Source organism: Dendrobium catenatum, unplaced genomic scaffold (assembly GCF_001605985.2).
Source record: "Dendrobium catenatum unplaced genomic scaffold, ASM160598v2 fragScaff_scaffold_1059, whole genome shotgun sequence".
Lineage (NCBI taxonomy): Eukaryota > Viridiplantae > Streptophyta > Magnoliopsida > Asparagales > Orchidaceae > Dendrobium > Dendrobium catenatum.
In genome coordinates, this window is record NW_021319521.1 from 187,456 (window position 1) to 202,469 (window position 15,014).

Sequence of the window (15,014 nt, forward strand, 5' to 3'; positions counted from 1 at the left end):
CTTTCTAGCATTGGCTCAACAGATGCATCGATCAATGCTTCATGACAATTATTCCTATATGTTAGATTCTCTAACACGTCTTTCCATAGCTACTGTACACTTGCTCTTAATTGAGATTCTCTGCCATTTCATGCTATTCTCCAGCAGGAAAAAAAAAAAAAAAGAATATAGGCCTTCAGTAACTTCGGCTCTAGCTGTTGAAGCTTCCTATTTATACTATGATCCTTCTAAGTGCTGCATATGCCAGAAGTCTATAAGCAACAAACATGGCCCCTAAGGCTACAATGCTTACCGCAATGCTGACCTGACCCTCTATTTCAATTTCCCTGACGCCAGACGTTCCCAAGTAAGAACTCATCTCATCTCTATATTGAACACCAATGAGTAATCTAAAGCAATAGAAAGTAAAGGATGTGTACTTGAGCCATGCCATGCAATTTGGTACATCCTGTACGTAAAAACCTCCAGTTAGCAGGAAAGAAAGCATTGTAATGGTGACCAGAGTGGATGCCTGTTTCCCATCCATGATTGCAGCTCCCATAGCTAGACCAAGTCCTTGCGCCACGAGCACATAGAAGAGAAGCACAAGCAGTGTGAGCAAGAAAGCGTCAAGCTCGGGTCGAAGCCTCGCCATCCAGTAGATGATGATGGAAAATATGGCTGGGAGGATGAGCTCCATTGGGAGATCGCCGACCATTCGGGCTACGAAGTAGGAGGAGAGAGAGTACATTCCAGATGCACGCTCCTTGATGAAGATTGCCTGTTCTTGGGGGAAGGTGAAGACCGCATTGAAGGATGCAAAGACACCCCAGAATATGGAGATGAAGAAGAGCAGGCCAAGCCGGTCCCTGACATTTTTGATGCTTGAGTGCCACCACATGGAGCCTGCAAGGAATGCAGCTGCAATGACTTGGAGAATGCGAAGAGAATTGAAGGTCTCGTGCCGGCGCTCCTTGAGGCTGCGACATAGGAGGATGGAGAATTGGCTGAACCAACTGATTCTGGTGAAGTCTTTTGCTTCTTTTTGATTAATGGATCTTTCACTTCCTGGTTGGTGGACATAAAAAGATACATCGGTCCCAGCTATATATAATATGGCCCCTTTCTTTCTTTCTTCAAACTTTGAAAGATACTGAGCACATGAGAAATCATTACCTATTGTAGTGGCTTTAGCATATGCGATGGATGCGGTGATGGAAGCATTGATGGAGGCCTTTACCCGAGGAGCTAACATTCTGTCGTAGGAGGAGATGAGAGATTGCTTAACACTGATCTTCTCCTCTACATCTCCATGGCAATCCATCTTAGCGACTCCTGCATCAAACACTCAAAATTATTCAACTATGAAGATCCCCATTGTCAATTAATTTGATCAGCAATTCTTAAGTTGAACACATAGGAATTTTAACAAGAAATCAATTAGTATTGTCGAAGGTTGGCAAATTTTGGAAATGGTTACCATCAAGCTTTGCAAATTTATTTTTCTTATTTGGATGGAAAAAGAATTTGGCCGGCCTTATTATATGCCACATGTCATTAATATTATATAATCATACAATTATTCAGCATAAGTTACGCATTAAATTTGTCCAAAAAATTTCAATCATATATCTTAAAATTTTTACTACTGATCTTAGATGTATTGGGTATTTCATATTTTTATTAAATAAATATTTTAGGAACCAATTGATATTAAAGCCCCCAACCTTTTCTTTTTCTAGTTAGAGATTCCATAACAATCCCACATACTAGTAAGTATTGTTTTTCTCTTTCTTATTTTCCATTTAAATTTTATCCATCATCCAATATGAATATAATATTTTATTATTCTTTAAAATTGCACGCAAATCACTTTTTGAGTTTGAGAACCCCCATCACAGCTTCAACCTCCTTTGGAGATGGAGCTCGATGCTCTGTTCTACTTGCTGCTAAGGGAGCCTCTACTGTGGTAAACAATGAATGATCGATAATCAAAATCTCCTTATCTAAAAAAATTAAGAGAATTGCCATGAAAATGTTCTGCAGAACGGTCATCCTTGCACACAAGTTGGGTGCCCATCGAGTCAAAGCCGGGGCCTCAAACTTACTCAACGAGAGTCCCAACAAGTCGCTCGAAGCTAAGTAAACCCTTGGCTCGCTAGTAGATGACAATGCTCTACCCTCAAACATAACTCACTCATGATTTTGAAAGTACTTCTCCTTACCTTCATCTCAACCCATACTAGACTCGACCACTACAGAAGTAGACACAATCTCAACAGAAGCACCATTTTAGTAGCCGTACCATTGGCAGTTTGCTCAATGGTGGGGTCATCTCACTTACCTTACAGTCAAAGGGACATTGGAATAGAGATAACTACTTTCCCATGGCTCCCTCAAATTGGCGAAGCTTTAATCGCTTCCTTGGGCACAAGCGACACTAGTTCATTCTCCATTGGGCCAACAAACCCACTTGCTTCTACGGCCACCATATCTTTCTTAATCGTGGGAGAAGATGGCATCTTCACCTCATATTTTTCATGTTTGTGTTTGCACATGACAACCTTCTTTATGATCTTAAGGTTTGACTCACCCAACTTAGCAGGGTCAAAATCATCTATTCCAAGTGAGTTAGTCAAAATAATCAACGGAAGAAGAATATAATGTAGCAACATCGCACCCCTCAAGTTATGATTTATAGGTAATGATAGCGCGCTAGGTCAAATCAAGGTTATAATGAGGAATCTATATGATAGTCAATGCTACAAAAAATACAAAGCAATAATTTTTCCTTGCTCTCACTTTTTATAGTTTGGCGATAGCATTATATACTTGATTTTAATTCACTTGTCCTTTTGGTAACTCATGTTTAAAGGATCAAATGAATTAGGGAACTAAATGTATGCTCTTATATACCCATAGAGGCAATGCACAAGTATCTAGTAGGCCTTCAAAGGTAACCCGACACGAACAGTTGTATCTTTCAAGAGGAGCACTTGCCATGAGGGAAAAAAGTCAACCAACAAGTTAGTCAGCACCATATTGTAGAAAAATGTTCACTCTCACAACAAGGCCACCAATGGAATACTCAACTAAATTGTTCACACCGAAGAATCGTAACACTTAACAAATCCCCTAAGGAATACTAAGACATATTCAGAGAATTCACATCCATAGAATCTCCTACAACATGGAGACCCAAGGACTCATCACCTTTTACACTTGCCCATGAAGATTCACTCAAAGGAGTTGCCCTAAGACCAAGAGTCACATCCAATAAGAGCCATACATCTATGGACACTCTCCACTACCAGAGCCACTCGACAACTACCAACATCATCATCTTAGCTATATCGGCTATCGGCTATAGGAAACCCACACATCTTAAAAGCTGAAGTTATATTCTCTCACATTTGGACAGTCCTTCACTTGCATCCTTTATCCCACAAAGGAAACTCTCCCCTTTGCTTTTAAAGGTCAAAATCTTGCCTAAAATAAACTCACAATCATATTCAGAGAGTTTGAATCTATAGAATCGCCGACAACATGGAGAATTGAGGACTCACACTCTACACTCACTCATGAAGATTGACTAGAAGGAACTGCCATAAGACCAAGAGTCACATTGCAGATATCTACATGGAGGACAATTGGCTAGGCCACTTGTCCATGACAGCCTGTAATGAGCACATCATTTATTATATCTTATACTATTGTTTAATTCCTAGAGTGTAATTTGTTATAACCCTTAGAATCATAAAAGTTGAAGAGGCATACTCAAGATCTTTTAGCACTTTTTGAATCTCTTTAGTACTTTGATACTTAAGATTTTTTTTTTGTTCCATTTCTTTTTTCTCATTTGACTCGCAATATTCTCACACTTCATACTTACCTAAACGGCTAAACCCCACTCGGCCGCCTCAGCTTTTACTTCAAAATTACTTGCTAGTAAGTTCGGATGTCATTCATGAATAATTTCCAATTCAACATAAAAGTTGTGTAGAAATATTATTTTATTTTGTAAATAAATAAGAATAATATAAGAGGGGAAAAATCACATAAACAAATAATAAAATTGAATTGAATGTCTTGAATACATTTGATTTAAAAAAATAGATAAAAATGAATCAAAATGAAGTACTTAAGTGAAGCAAAATATTTTATCTAATAAAAATTACGATTTGCTCTTGAATTTATTACCCATTAGACATATTTTGCAATCTTTAAGATATCTTAAATCAAAACCATCATTTTAAATCAAACCAAGTGATCAATTTAATCCTTAAATGTGTTTTTTTATGTGTTATCAGAAATAAAACCAAAACCAAACTAAATGATTTGATTCAATTTAAATTTGATTTTTTAGTATCAATTCAAGTCAATTTAATTCGAAATTATGATCAATTTAAAATTTAATCGAACCTGTACAGCCCTAGCTAACATCTGTACCTACACCCGAGTTGAGCTCCTTTTCCCTCGCAATCTTTTAATTTCATTATAAAATTATGCAACAAATTTCATCTGTTTCATATTATTATAATTATTCATCAAATAAGTGAAAGAATATGGATGATTAAATGATGCTTAGATGCCAACTTAAATGAAAGTCTTGCATATATATATATATATATATCAGCAACAAAAATAATTAAAAACACTTTTGTTATAATAAATAGCTCATATATTTAATTCAAAAATAATTTATTATGTAATTTATAATATATATAAAGTTATTTTTTTTATATGCATGTCCGCAACACCTGCTTGTATTGGAGTTTTGGTAATCATCCGTTTAGAAGGGTAAAACGGGTATTTGGCAAGCCCTCATCTGTCACTGCACGATTGGTGCAGGGCGTCCTGTACATCAACCGTACAGTAATTCTCTTCCGCTTTCCGCAGATTTTCTTCAGAAAATAATACGGTCCCCAAAAAACGGATTGCAGAAAATAATGAGAAGAAAATAAAATGAATAATAATTTCTCATCTGATTGTTTTGCAAGAAAAAAGTACCAAGGTACAAAATACATAAAACAAAATTAAATAATTGAACACAACTCTCTTTGGCCTATTGGTTGAGAGCTTAGACTTCCAACTAAGAGGTTCAAGATTCGAGTCTATGTATATGCGTTGTGTGTGTGAATTTGTCTTAAATGATCTAAATGTCCCAAAAAAAAATTAAATAATTGAATTATTATTAAATTAAAGTTATATATAATACCTTAAATTATATTGATTTCAACCTTATTCTGAATTTTATATAGAATATATTAATAAAACAAAAAAAAAAAATCAAAAGATATTTTTAGACAAAACGGCGATAAAAAAGAAGTTTAATAAGGAATCGAAAAAATCCAAGAAAAAAGAAGCGAGTGTAGCGAGTAGCGACTCACCGTTGGCAAGATCAAGCATGAAGTCCGCCGGATTAACGTGCATCGCCGGCGCAAATCCTATCGAACCGAAGTACTCTACAGCATCGCGAGCCCTCCCAAAATACAAACACCTCCCCTCCGCCAAGAGAAGCAAAGCGTCGAACATCTGGTATGCACGACTCGATGGCTGGTGCACGGACGCCACCACGGCCCTCCCCTTCCTCGCCATCCCTACCAGTAGCTCCACCATCCTCCCCGCCGCTGTCGCATCAAGGCCCGATGTCGGTTCATCAACCACCACAACACTTGGGTTCAACAGCATCTCGTGCCCAATAGAAACCCTCTTCCTCTCGCCGCCAGAAACACCCCTAACGAACGCTCCCCCTATCGCCGTCTCCGTGCAATCAGTCAACCCTAGCTCCCCAATGACCGCTTCCACGGATGCCCTAACCCTATCCCTTCGTTCAGTTTCTCCCGATCGTGGAAGCCGTAGCATCGCGCAATAGGTGAGAGTTTCGCGGACGGTGAGATGGGGATAGAGGACGTCGTCTTGTGGAACGAAACCGATTCGCCGAAAGATAGAGCGGGAGGCGGGACGGCCGTTGGCGAGGACGGAGCCGCCGTGGCGGCCAGGAAGACGGCCCGCGAGGATGGTTAGAAGAGTAGATTTTCCGCTGCCAGAGGGGCCCAGGACGGCAAGAAGCTGACCGGAAGCGACCTGACCGGTGATTCCGTCGAGGATTGTTCTCTCCTCTGGCATTTGTGGGGTTCCTCTGGCGAGGCCTCCGCAAGTGTTCTTTCCGGTTAGCTTTACCCGGTAGGAGAGGTCGATGAACTGGAGAGAGATGGGAGTGGAGAGAGGGGAGAGAAGGAGGCCCGGGGTTGGGGTTTGGGGCTTGAGTGGTAATTCTTTACTGGACATTTTTGCTTAGTTCTTTGGAAGAGGGAGGGTGGAGTGTGGGTACGAGACGAATGGATTTTGAGAGGCTATTTAAAGAAGAAGAAGAAGAAGAGAGAGAGATTTTAAAATAATAATAATAATAATAATAATAAAGAGAGAGAAAGATTGTGGACTGAAAAGAACAGCGGAACCTGCAGTAAGTAAGTAGAGTGTCCGATCCGACCCGAAACCGAACCTAAAAATTCAGGTTCAGACTAACTTGTTTAGTATATAGATCAAATTTGGGTCAGATTTTGTTGACGTCGTATTCAGATTGGCTTCGAAGTTCGAACCCTTTTTTTTTTATCAAAAATAACTTATAATCATAACATAAAAATAAAGTATAAGTAATTATTTAGTACATATATTTATCTAATATTAATTTTTTAAAAAATTATTTGGCCTAGGAAGAAATCATTTATTTGTTGCAAGCTAGAATATTTGCGGTAATAGAGTTAGATTTTCTTTTCTTAGCATTGTACACATATCCAGCACCCAAATAAAGGAAAAAAAAATAGCATAGTTTTTACGTGGAAAACCCTGAAAAAGGGAGAAACCATGGGGCCGCGATCATTTGAAATGATTCAACTAGTGTTTGAATATATTACAAATGTTTGATTTATTCTTGAAACTGAGGACGATCATATTACAATAGTCAACTATCGGATTGAAAATTTAGTGTCGAACGGAGATCTAATATAAGTCTAATGACATTTGTTGGTCAGGAAAAAAATCTGGCGTCAATTGACGGTCGGACGGAATTTCGACGTCAATCAGTGGTCGGGCAGAAATTTGATGTTGGTTGACAGTCAATCAGAAGTCGATCTGACATCAGTTGACAGCTAGGCGGAAGTTCGATGTTAGTCGGGGCTGTGCATAAGTCCGGCAATAGTCGGTGGCCAGGTGGAAGTCCAGCGTTGGTCGAGGAGGAGTCTAGTGACAAGAGAGCTCTTTTCATTCTCTTCATTCTCTTACTTGCTTGGGTCCCTTTCCATGAAAAATGAGGGGTTTATTTATAGATTTCTGAGAGTGATATGACCAGCAAATAGGAGGGAGATTATGGGTAAATTATGAGTTGTTTGAATGAACGGCTGATGTTGATTCCCTTAATCATGGATTGTTTATTGGGCATTTGAATGTCTTAATGATATCATAATTTAGTGATCTTGGGCTTGTTGGGATTTTTTTCGTCGAGCCACTCAATATGACTGTAAACACATCATGTTTGGAAATCATTTGGTCATCCAATTTATGGTTAATTTGAACTTTTCAAATGCGCTTCAGACTATCGATTTGGATCCATTTGGGATCGGATTGAGTCAAATTTGGTGTCGTTGGGTTCGTTTTTCTGAGACGTTCAGTTTAACTGTAAGTTTGCTGAAATCAGAATTCTTACGGGTCTAGATTTAATTTTAGAAATTTTTAACTTAATTTTGCTTTGAGATTCATGGCCGTCAAGATAAATTTTTTGATGACATACCAATTGTATTATAATTTCTAGCTTTATTGTAAAATCTCATACCTTCTCTCTTTAAGCTTTCTTTTTCAACCTTTTTTTCTCTGATTATTTGGTCAGGGAGAAAAAATCATTAGTTTTAGTCATTATCTTTGACTTTCATTATAAAAATATTTAAGATAATATTTACGTAACATGACAGTAAGAGATGAACATAAGAAATTAAAATATATTACAATATTTTTTATTTATATTCATATAAAAAATTACTTTACTATTTTACAATATTTTTTATTTATATTCATATAAAAAATTACTTTAATATTATTTATATTACATAAATAGATGGAGTTATTTATATTATTTTTAGACCTGATAATATTCAGATTATTGAATTTAATTAAGTTCTGTCGATATCTTTGCATGCCTTATTATATATGGTCAATCATACCATATTATGAATCTTATAATATGATATAGATTGTGCAATACCATATTGTCATTATACTTTTGTATAGAATGTACATTATTGTTAGGATTGTATAGTCATAGGCATTATAGGAAAAAATGCCTTTGGCAGCATTTAAAATAGGCTCTCGTGGCTATTTTAACCGTCACAAAAATAGTATGTAGCGATTTCAAAACCACTGCATATTCGTTGTATTTTATTTCCACCGCAAAGGCAATGCACAACGGTAGGGGTGTCAATTTCGGGTCACAGGATGGGTTCGGGTCGAACCCAAAACTGACTCGGTACTATTCGGGTCAACCCGAACCCGACCTGCTTCGGATCTGGGTCAACCCGACCCGACCCGAATGACCCAATTCGGACAAAAAACTGCTAGTTTTCAGGTCCAAAAACGGGTCAAACTCTGCTTTTCGGGTAAAAAATAGGTCAATCTCGGGTTCCCGGGTAAAAAACGGTTCATTTTCGGGTTGAAAGGTCAACTCGAACCCGACCCGATTTTTGAAACGGGTCGAATTATTGAACCCGACCCGTTTCGGGTTCGGGTCAACCCAAACCCGAAATTTTTGGGTCGGGTCCAATATATGTAGCTTTTAAAACAGGCAGGATACACAGCAGTAGATTTCACGGCAGTTAAAATCGTCACTATAATAAGAATACTAGCGGTTAAAACCGCCACTAATTCAAGCTCCAAAATAGTGGTGATTAAAACCCCACTATTTTCCTAGGCTTTTTTTTATAAATAATTTTGCTGTAGGCAGGAGCTGCTGCAAGAAACTCCAAGCCATTCAGTTTCAAAGAAGAAATAAGCACAACACACTATTATAAGTTTGATTTATGATACAGATCTTTGCAACTGTCATATATTTAGGACTTCTTACTTGTATCTCATGGTGAAAAGGATTTCCATAAGAAAGAAAAAAAGTACTATACCCCTTCAATGCAATTTCATTTTTCCATTTTCATAGCGAGAGATTGCGAGATGCATCAACAAACATAAAAAATAGAATCGAGATCGAGACAACTGAACTTTTAAGCAATTAATAAGGAGATTCTGCACAATTTAGTTTGCAAGTAAGAAACTTACCACTTTTTCCATTACATATATAGATAGATAGATACAAAGAGAGAAAAAAGATAGAGAGAGAGAGGGTGTTAGTGTACATAAATGCATTAGGGATCTTCTAACATTGTATTAAGCATAGAACTTGAGAACTATTAAAAACTACTTACCTCTGATATGAATTGCATTGATAGGATACCTTCATAGAAATTACAGAGAAAACAAGAGGATCAATAGTTCCTTCTAACCAACAAAACCAAGAATCACATTGTCACAACCAGCAGACTTTGGTTTTGTTTGGGACGGTTTTCTTATTGCTTATTAAAGCAGCTTTTTAGTACAAGAATTAGAATTTTTGCACTAAAAAGCTGCTTTAAGAAGTAGAAAGAAAACCGTCTCAAACGAAGCCTTTATAAGCAGACCTAATAGAAGATGATCCATGAGGTTTTAGCATCTTCATTTCTCATTGTTTTAACTGCTCTGCTCTCACAAATTGTCCAACCCAAGCAGCCAAAACAAAAGATTTAGAAAAATTGGGTACATAGTTATAAGATCCACAAGCTACTGCAAAGAAAAGCAAGCTTAAGAAGATTTTGGTATTAAAAAAAAATATAAGGTTTTGCAAGACCTTTAAATAAAAATATAGAAAGAAGTGAGAAAATACACTAGAAATGGAAAAACAACAAAGTTAAATGTTTGTATTTGATGTATATTAGGTGTCAATCATTGTCAAACATCAATAGGTGGTCAGTGTTCTACCATTTGTTGTTTGTATAGGAGGGAAACTTGATGAAGAAGAAGGTAGCTTCAAAATTTGATGTCTAACCAACATATTACATTATTAAGTGTTAGGTAATTATCAAATATGAAAGTTGGTTTTCTAGTAATGATCAATAGTATGCTCATTCATTATCCTTATTGAAGAGGGGAAAAAAATTAGGAAGATGGGTATTAGATATTTGTGTCTAACAAATATCAGGCATTAGCACTGGTCGAAAATTGGTGTTTACATTGTCAATAGGTGCTTGCTTTAGGTGAGGAAAAGTTTCAATGTTTGGTGATGTGAAATTCCTTAAGTAAAAAGAAGCTAATCTCTTAAACGTTGATGTGTCTTTGGATATAATGGCTAGAATTTCATTTAGAAATTTTTTAGATGATTAGAGAGAGACATCTTAGATGGTTTGGTCACATAAAATGAAGGTCATTCGATGACTCGATTTGAACAGTGGATGTATTAGATTTAGCTTATGTTAAAAAAGGTAGAGGTAAACCTAAAAAGGCTTGGTTAGAAAATATTAAAAATGGCTTTATTTATTAGTTTTAAATGACAATTTGATTTTTAACATGACAGAATGAAGAAAAAAAAGATTCATGTAGCCGATCGCACGTTGTGGGATAAAGGCTGGATGTAGGGGTGCAAATGAGTCAAGTCAATTTGTGAGCCAGTTTGAGTTTGCAAGTTGAGCTTATCGAGTTTTGAGCTTAAGCTAGAGCAAAATTTCGAGCTCGTTGGATTATTGAGATCGAGTTCAATCTACATGATACTTGGCTCGATTACTTTCGAATTGGTTTAGAAGGAGGAAGGCGAACCGGCGAAGAGAGGAAGGCGAATAGGGGAAGCACATACAAACTAGCGAACTATGGTAGGATTGCTGGTGAAGCGCGTGAGAACCTTGGAAGGCAAGCTGGCCACTGCGCATGTGAACTGCTTCCATGAATTGTTATATGTGCTCTGGAGCCACAGAATTGAGCTGCTCGACGAGCTCACTTTTAGTGGATCGAGTTGGACTAGAACTTGCCTTTTGAGCTCGACTCGAGTTCGATCTTGGGATTTGACTCACGAGTCAAGCTCGAATTAGGTCTGATTCGAACTCGATTAGACTCGTTTGCACTCCTAGCTTGATGTTTTATTGTTGTTGTTATACTAATTAAAAAAAAGAAAAAAGAATGGCATTATAATTGAGACTGGTGGTTGGGGGTTGAAATTTGTGGCTGTCGACTGAATTATCACTTCGTCAACTTTGATTTGAACCGATTGGCTATGATGAATTAGCATAACAGAGGTTGCTTTCTAATTATGGAGTTCGATATTTCTGCATGAAGACAACCACCCCACCTAAGCATTGAAGATTATGGGTACTTTTTACATGGCCTCGAAGGCCAATAAAAACCAGAATTTTTGGAGGCTCAACTATAGCAGCTCGCCTCAAATTCGATCAATCTTGATGAAATTAATGTTCTCTTTCTTTTATGAATGTTCTTTATTAATTATTTTATGTAGTGGTTTATATGGGTGCTTATAATTTGACTTTCATATAGTACAAAAATAAAAAAATTTGTACTAAAACATCGTTTTAAAAATTAGTAAAAAAGCCGTCCCAAACGAAGCCTAAGACTTCATTTGGGATAACTTTTTACTTGCTTTCTAAAACAGAGTTTAGTACAAAAATTTAAAACTCTGTTTTAAGAAGCAATAAAAAAGTCGTCTCAAACGAAACCAAAATTTTGAGTGTCGCATACAAATCAAATTATATTCAACATCTTCTAAGGTGTGAGAAGTGTGGATTGATGTCATGCACTTAGACAAGCCCTAACTATTGTATTAGTGCCCCCAAATGAGATATCATATTGAAAGAAACTTCATACCAACAAGGAGAAATAAGTTATTCCCATATTTCATCAATATCTAAAACTTCTCCCCTATGATTGTGGATGGAAAAAAATAGTTAAGGGAATGACATTCAAAAATCATTTTCATTAGTAAATGTTGATGATTGAAGAATCTCATACCCAATTCCACATAAGCATCCTTAGCATAATGTGAAGGATTTTCATCATCCCTAAAATTTTATTGAAGATATGATCATTAGGTGCAGGAAGCAAAAATATTTTATCCTAGTCTATCTCAGAAGAGATTTAGGATAAACTAATGTAATAACTATGTCACAATCCATGACCCACCAAGATAATCCACATTATTGGGGTGGTCTCGACCATCTATGATGGAGTAGGGGCCAAAGCCTTAAAAATTTTAATTAGGGAAAGTAATACCAACTTTTAATACTTATACCACAAAAAACTCATCCTTGTCACTTAGACCAACGTGGACAATTTGACAAATTCAAACCCTTATGATACTGTCGTGATGGCCATAAATAAACTTAATCATAAGCAGATTACATGTCCCCCACATTAGTTAAAAATAATAAAATGTAATATAAGATCAAGGGTTAACATCAACCATCATAAGATCAAGATCAAAGATAATGGCCAATAGAGCATTATTAATCATGCATGATTAAAAAAGTTTTGATATGAAAGTAAATAAAATTATAATAATTATTAAAGTTCTAAATTTTATATTCAAAATTATAAAATTTAGGCTTTCAAAACTTTCCTCCATGTGAAAGGTTCCTAATTACATTTGTCATGTTCTTAAATTAGTAATAAAGTGTTTTTGGAATGCGAGTGGTTAGCCTTATCATGTGGGCAGAGAATCTTGAAGTTGCTTTACTCCACTTTCTTATCTACTTCCCTAGCTTTAATTTTTCTTCTTCGCTTTTTTTTCTTTGAGTTTTGAACCTTATAACTTGATGTAATAGCTTAATTATTTCTAAATCAAAGAAAAAAAAAATTTGTGTTTTGACAAAATAAGAGTGAAATCTTTAGGATTGAGAACTTGATGGTTAATTATCTCATCTTTCGAATTCTAATTAAGTGAAGACATATATCTCATTATTATAATTATTAATTTTCCTCTCAATCTTACATATCATATTTGTCCACCTTCTTACCATCAGCCCAAAGCATTTTCACAAGCTCTAATACTACAAAAAATTTTCAAAAGCTCTCTTGTTGTTGTCAACCACTCTTGGATTCCTCTTGCCTATATTTTGTCCTTCTCCTCTATAACCCTTAAAAGACCTTGAATCTCCACCATATATTATAGTTATAACCTACACATATTGTTTAAAAAATTTTAAGCCTTTCCAATCCCTTCATATACCCTTAGGCCCTTCCAACAATCTAATATTTTTATATTAATCATACAACACCTTGACTTAATCGTAGATCTCCTCCATCCTTTAGCTTCTAAACCTTTGGAATATCACCAAACATTAAAAAAACATACAAATATATTATTATAACTTTTCCAAGTTGTTCTATTCCATGTATTTTTTGCCATAGAAAACCCTGATCTAAGTCACCCAATGAGAGCTTTAGGGTTGGACATGAGCAAATGAAATCCTTAGATCACTCATCCCAAGGATGCATCAACTTTAGTATTAATGCCAAAGCTTGGGCTTCATTAATTTTAGTACAAGGAAAATTTGAATCTTTTGAGTCTTTAACAATTCATGTTTTTACTTAGTAGATCTATCATCTACAAGAGGTAATATCTAACTTAGACTTAGTGAATCTTCTTTTATTGTGATATAATAAAATCAGGTACAAAATTAGTCATTAATTTAAATTTATGGAAAGATTATGATATTATTTATTTAACTTCAACTAGTTGCTTCCACCATAAAGCCTATCCTATTACCTATATGAGAATTTACAATTAAACCATATTTTGAGTGAATTCCTTTGTGAGGAAGAGCTACACATATAAATTAGTATAGAGTGCAAATCAATGCATAAGAGCCAACTATACATTACTTTAGATTAGCTTGTGGTTTATTACAAGAAATACCCTTTATGAAATATTTATGCTATTTTCTTATCCAAAAATCAATGAAAAATTCTTAAAAATTCATAAACACATACATGTCATAGGACTTTTCATAGGATAATCATTGCATGAATACCAAAAAAGTTAATTCTAAAGAAGGCTATAACCAATATGCAATGATGATACCACCAAAATTAGTCTCCTTGGATCACGTTGAGGGTATAACCAATATGGTAGAAGAAATTAGTAATCGGGTCCATAAAAATAATTGAAGGCGTTAAGAATTTATGGAGGATGCTAGAACCCAATTTCATGATGGTAGGGATTAGATTAAAATACTAAATAACAAAATGGTTATTTTGATTGCACAAATAAAAAATCTAGCCCCTAAATATTTCACTCCACTCCTTGCACCTACACAACCAATCAATCGTGATTCAAAAGATGATGAACATCACCCAAACCCTATAGAATATATCCAACAGGTGCCCATCCTTTTACATAAATGTGGGCATAGGGAACCACCAAATAGGTATGATTGAAGTTTTAATGAACTTCTTAGGAAATTTTAAGTTAAGACACCATTTGATGATGATGTAAATGATCTTAATAAAATTTTCGATCAGGTAACTCAAATTGTAATTTCTTTTAATAGTATAGCACAAATAAAACAACACTGCCTTACTTAAAGTAATGTTTAAATTAAGGAGTTATAACAATGAAGCAATAATGATGATAATTTCAAATATTAAGTTAATCAATCCTCTCTCTCTTAAAGCAAGAGTTAAATTAAGGAGTTATACCAATAAAGTATTCTTGAATATAATTTTAAATTTTAAACTAAAAAAAAAAATACCAAGAAAAGAAAATTTCTTACTTTATTCATGATTAAAATAAGAAATAAATAATATTATCTTATAATACTATTACATATTTATAGCTATCACATGAAAATTATAATAATATAGAATATAATAAATTCCTTCATGGGGCCACTCCTATTCTCTTTAGTTTTAAAATTTGAAATTACCTTTCAATAATGCTTCATTACTACATATCTCTTTTG

At 35.4% G+C, this 15,014-nt stretch overlaps 1 protein-coding gene across 2 annotated transcripts; it reads right to left on the reverse strand.

Moving 5' to 3' along the window:
- Window position 1: 1 nt before the first annotated feature.
- On the reverse strand, window positions 2-6,321 carry LOC110102227 (ABC transporter G family member 25). 2 transcript variants are annotated; one of them, XM_020830470.2, is made up of 3 exons: window positions 5,370-6,320; window positions 1,156-1,314; window positions 2-1,047 (listed from the first exon to the last, which is right to left on the reverse strand). In XM_020830470.2, exons 1-3 carry the CDS (start codon window positions 6,268-6,270, stop codon window positions 212-214), a joined length of 1,896 nt encoding a protein of 631 aa, XP_020686129.1. In that variant the 5' UTR covers window positions 6,271-6,320; the 3' UTR covers window positions 2-211. The 2 variants fall into 2 exon arrangements, with proteins under 2 accessions (XP_020686129.1, XP_028554085.1); XM_028698252.1 differs by having other exon boundaries at window positions 2-1,314; window positions 5,370-6,321.
- Window positions 6,322-15,014: the final 8,693 nt, after the last annotated feature.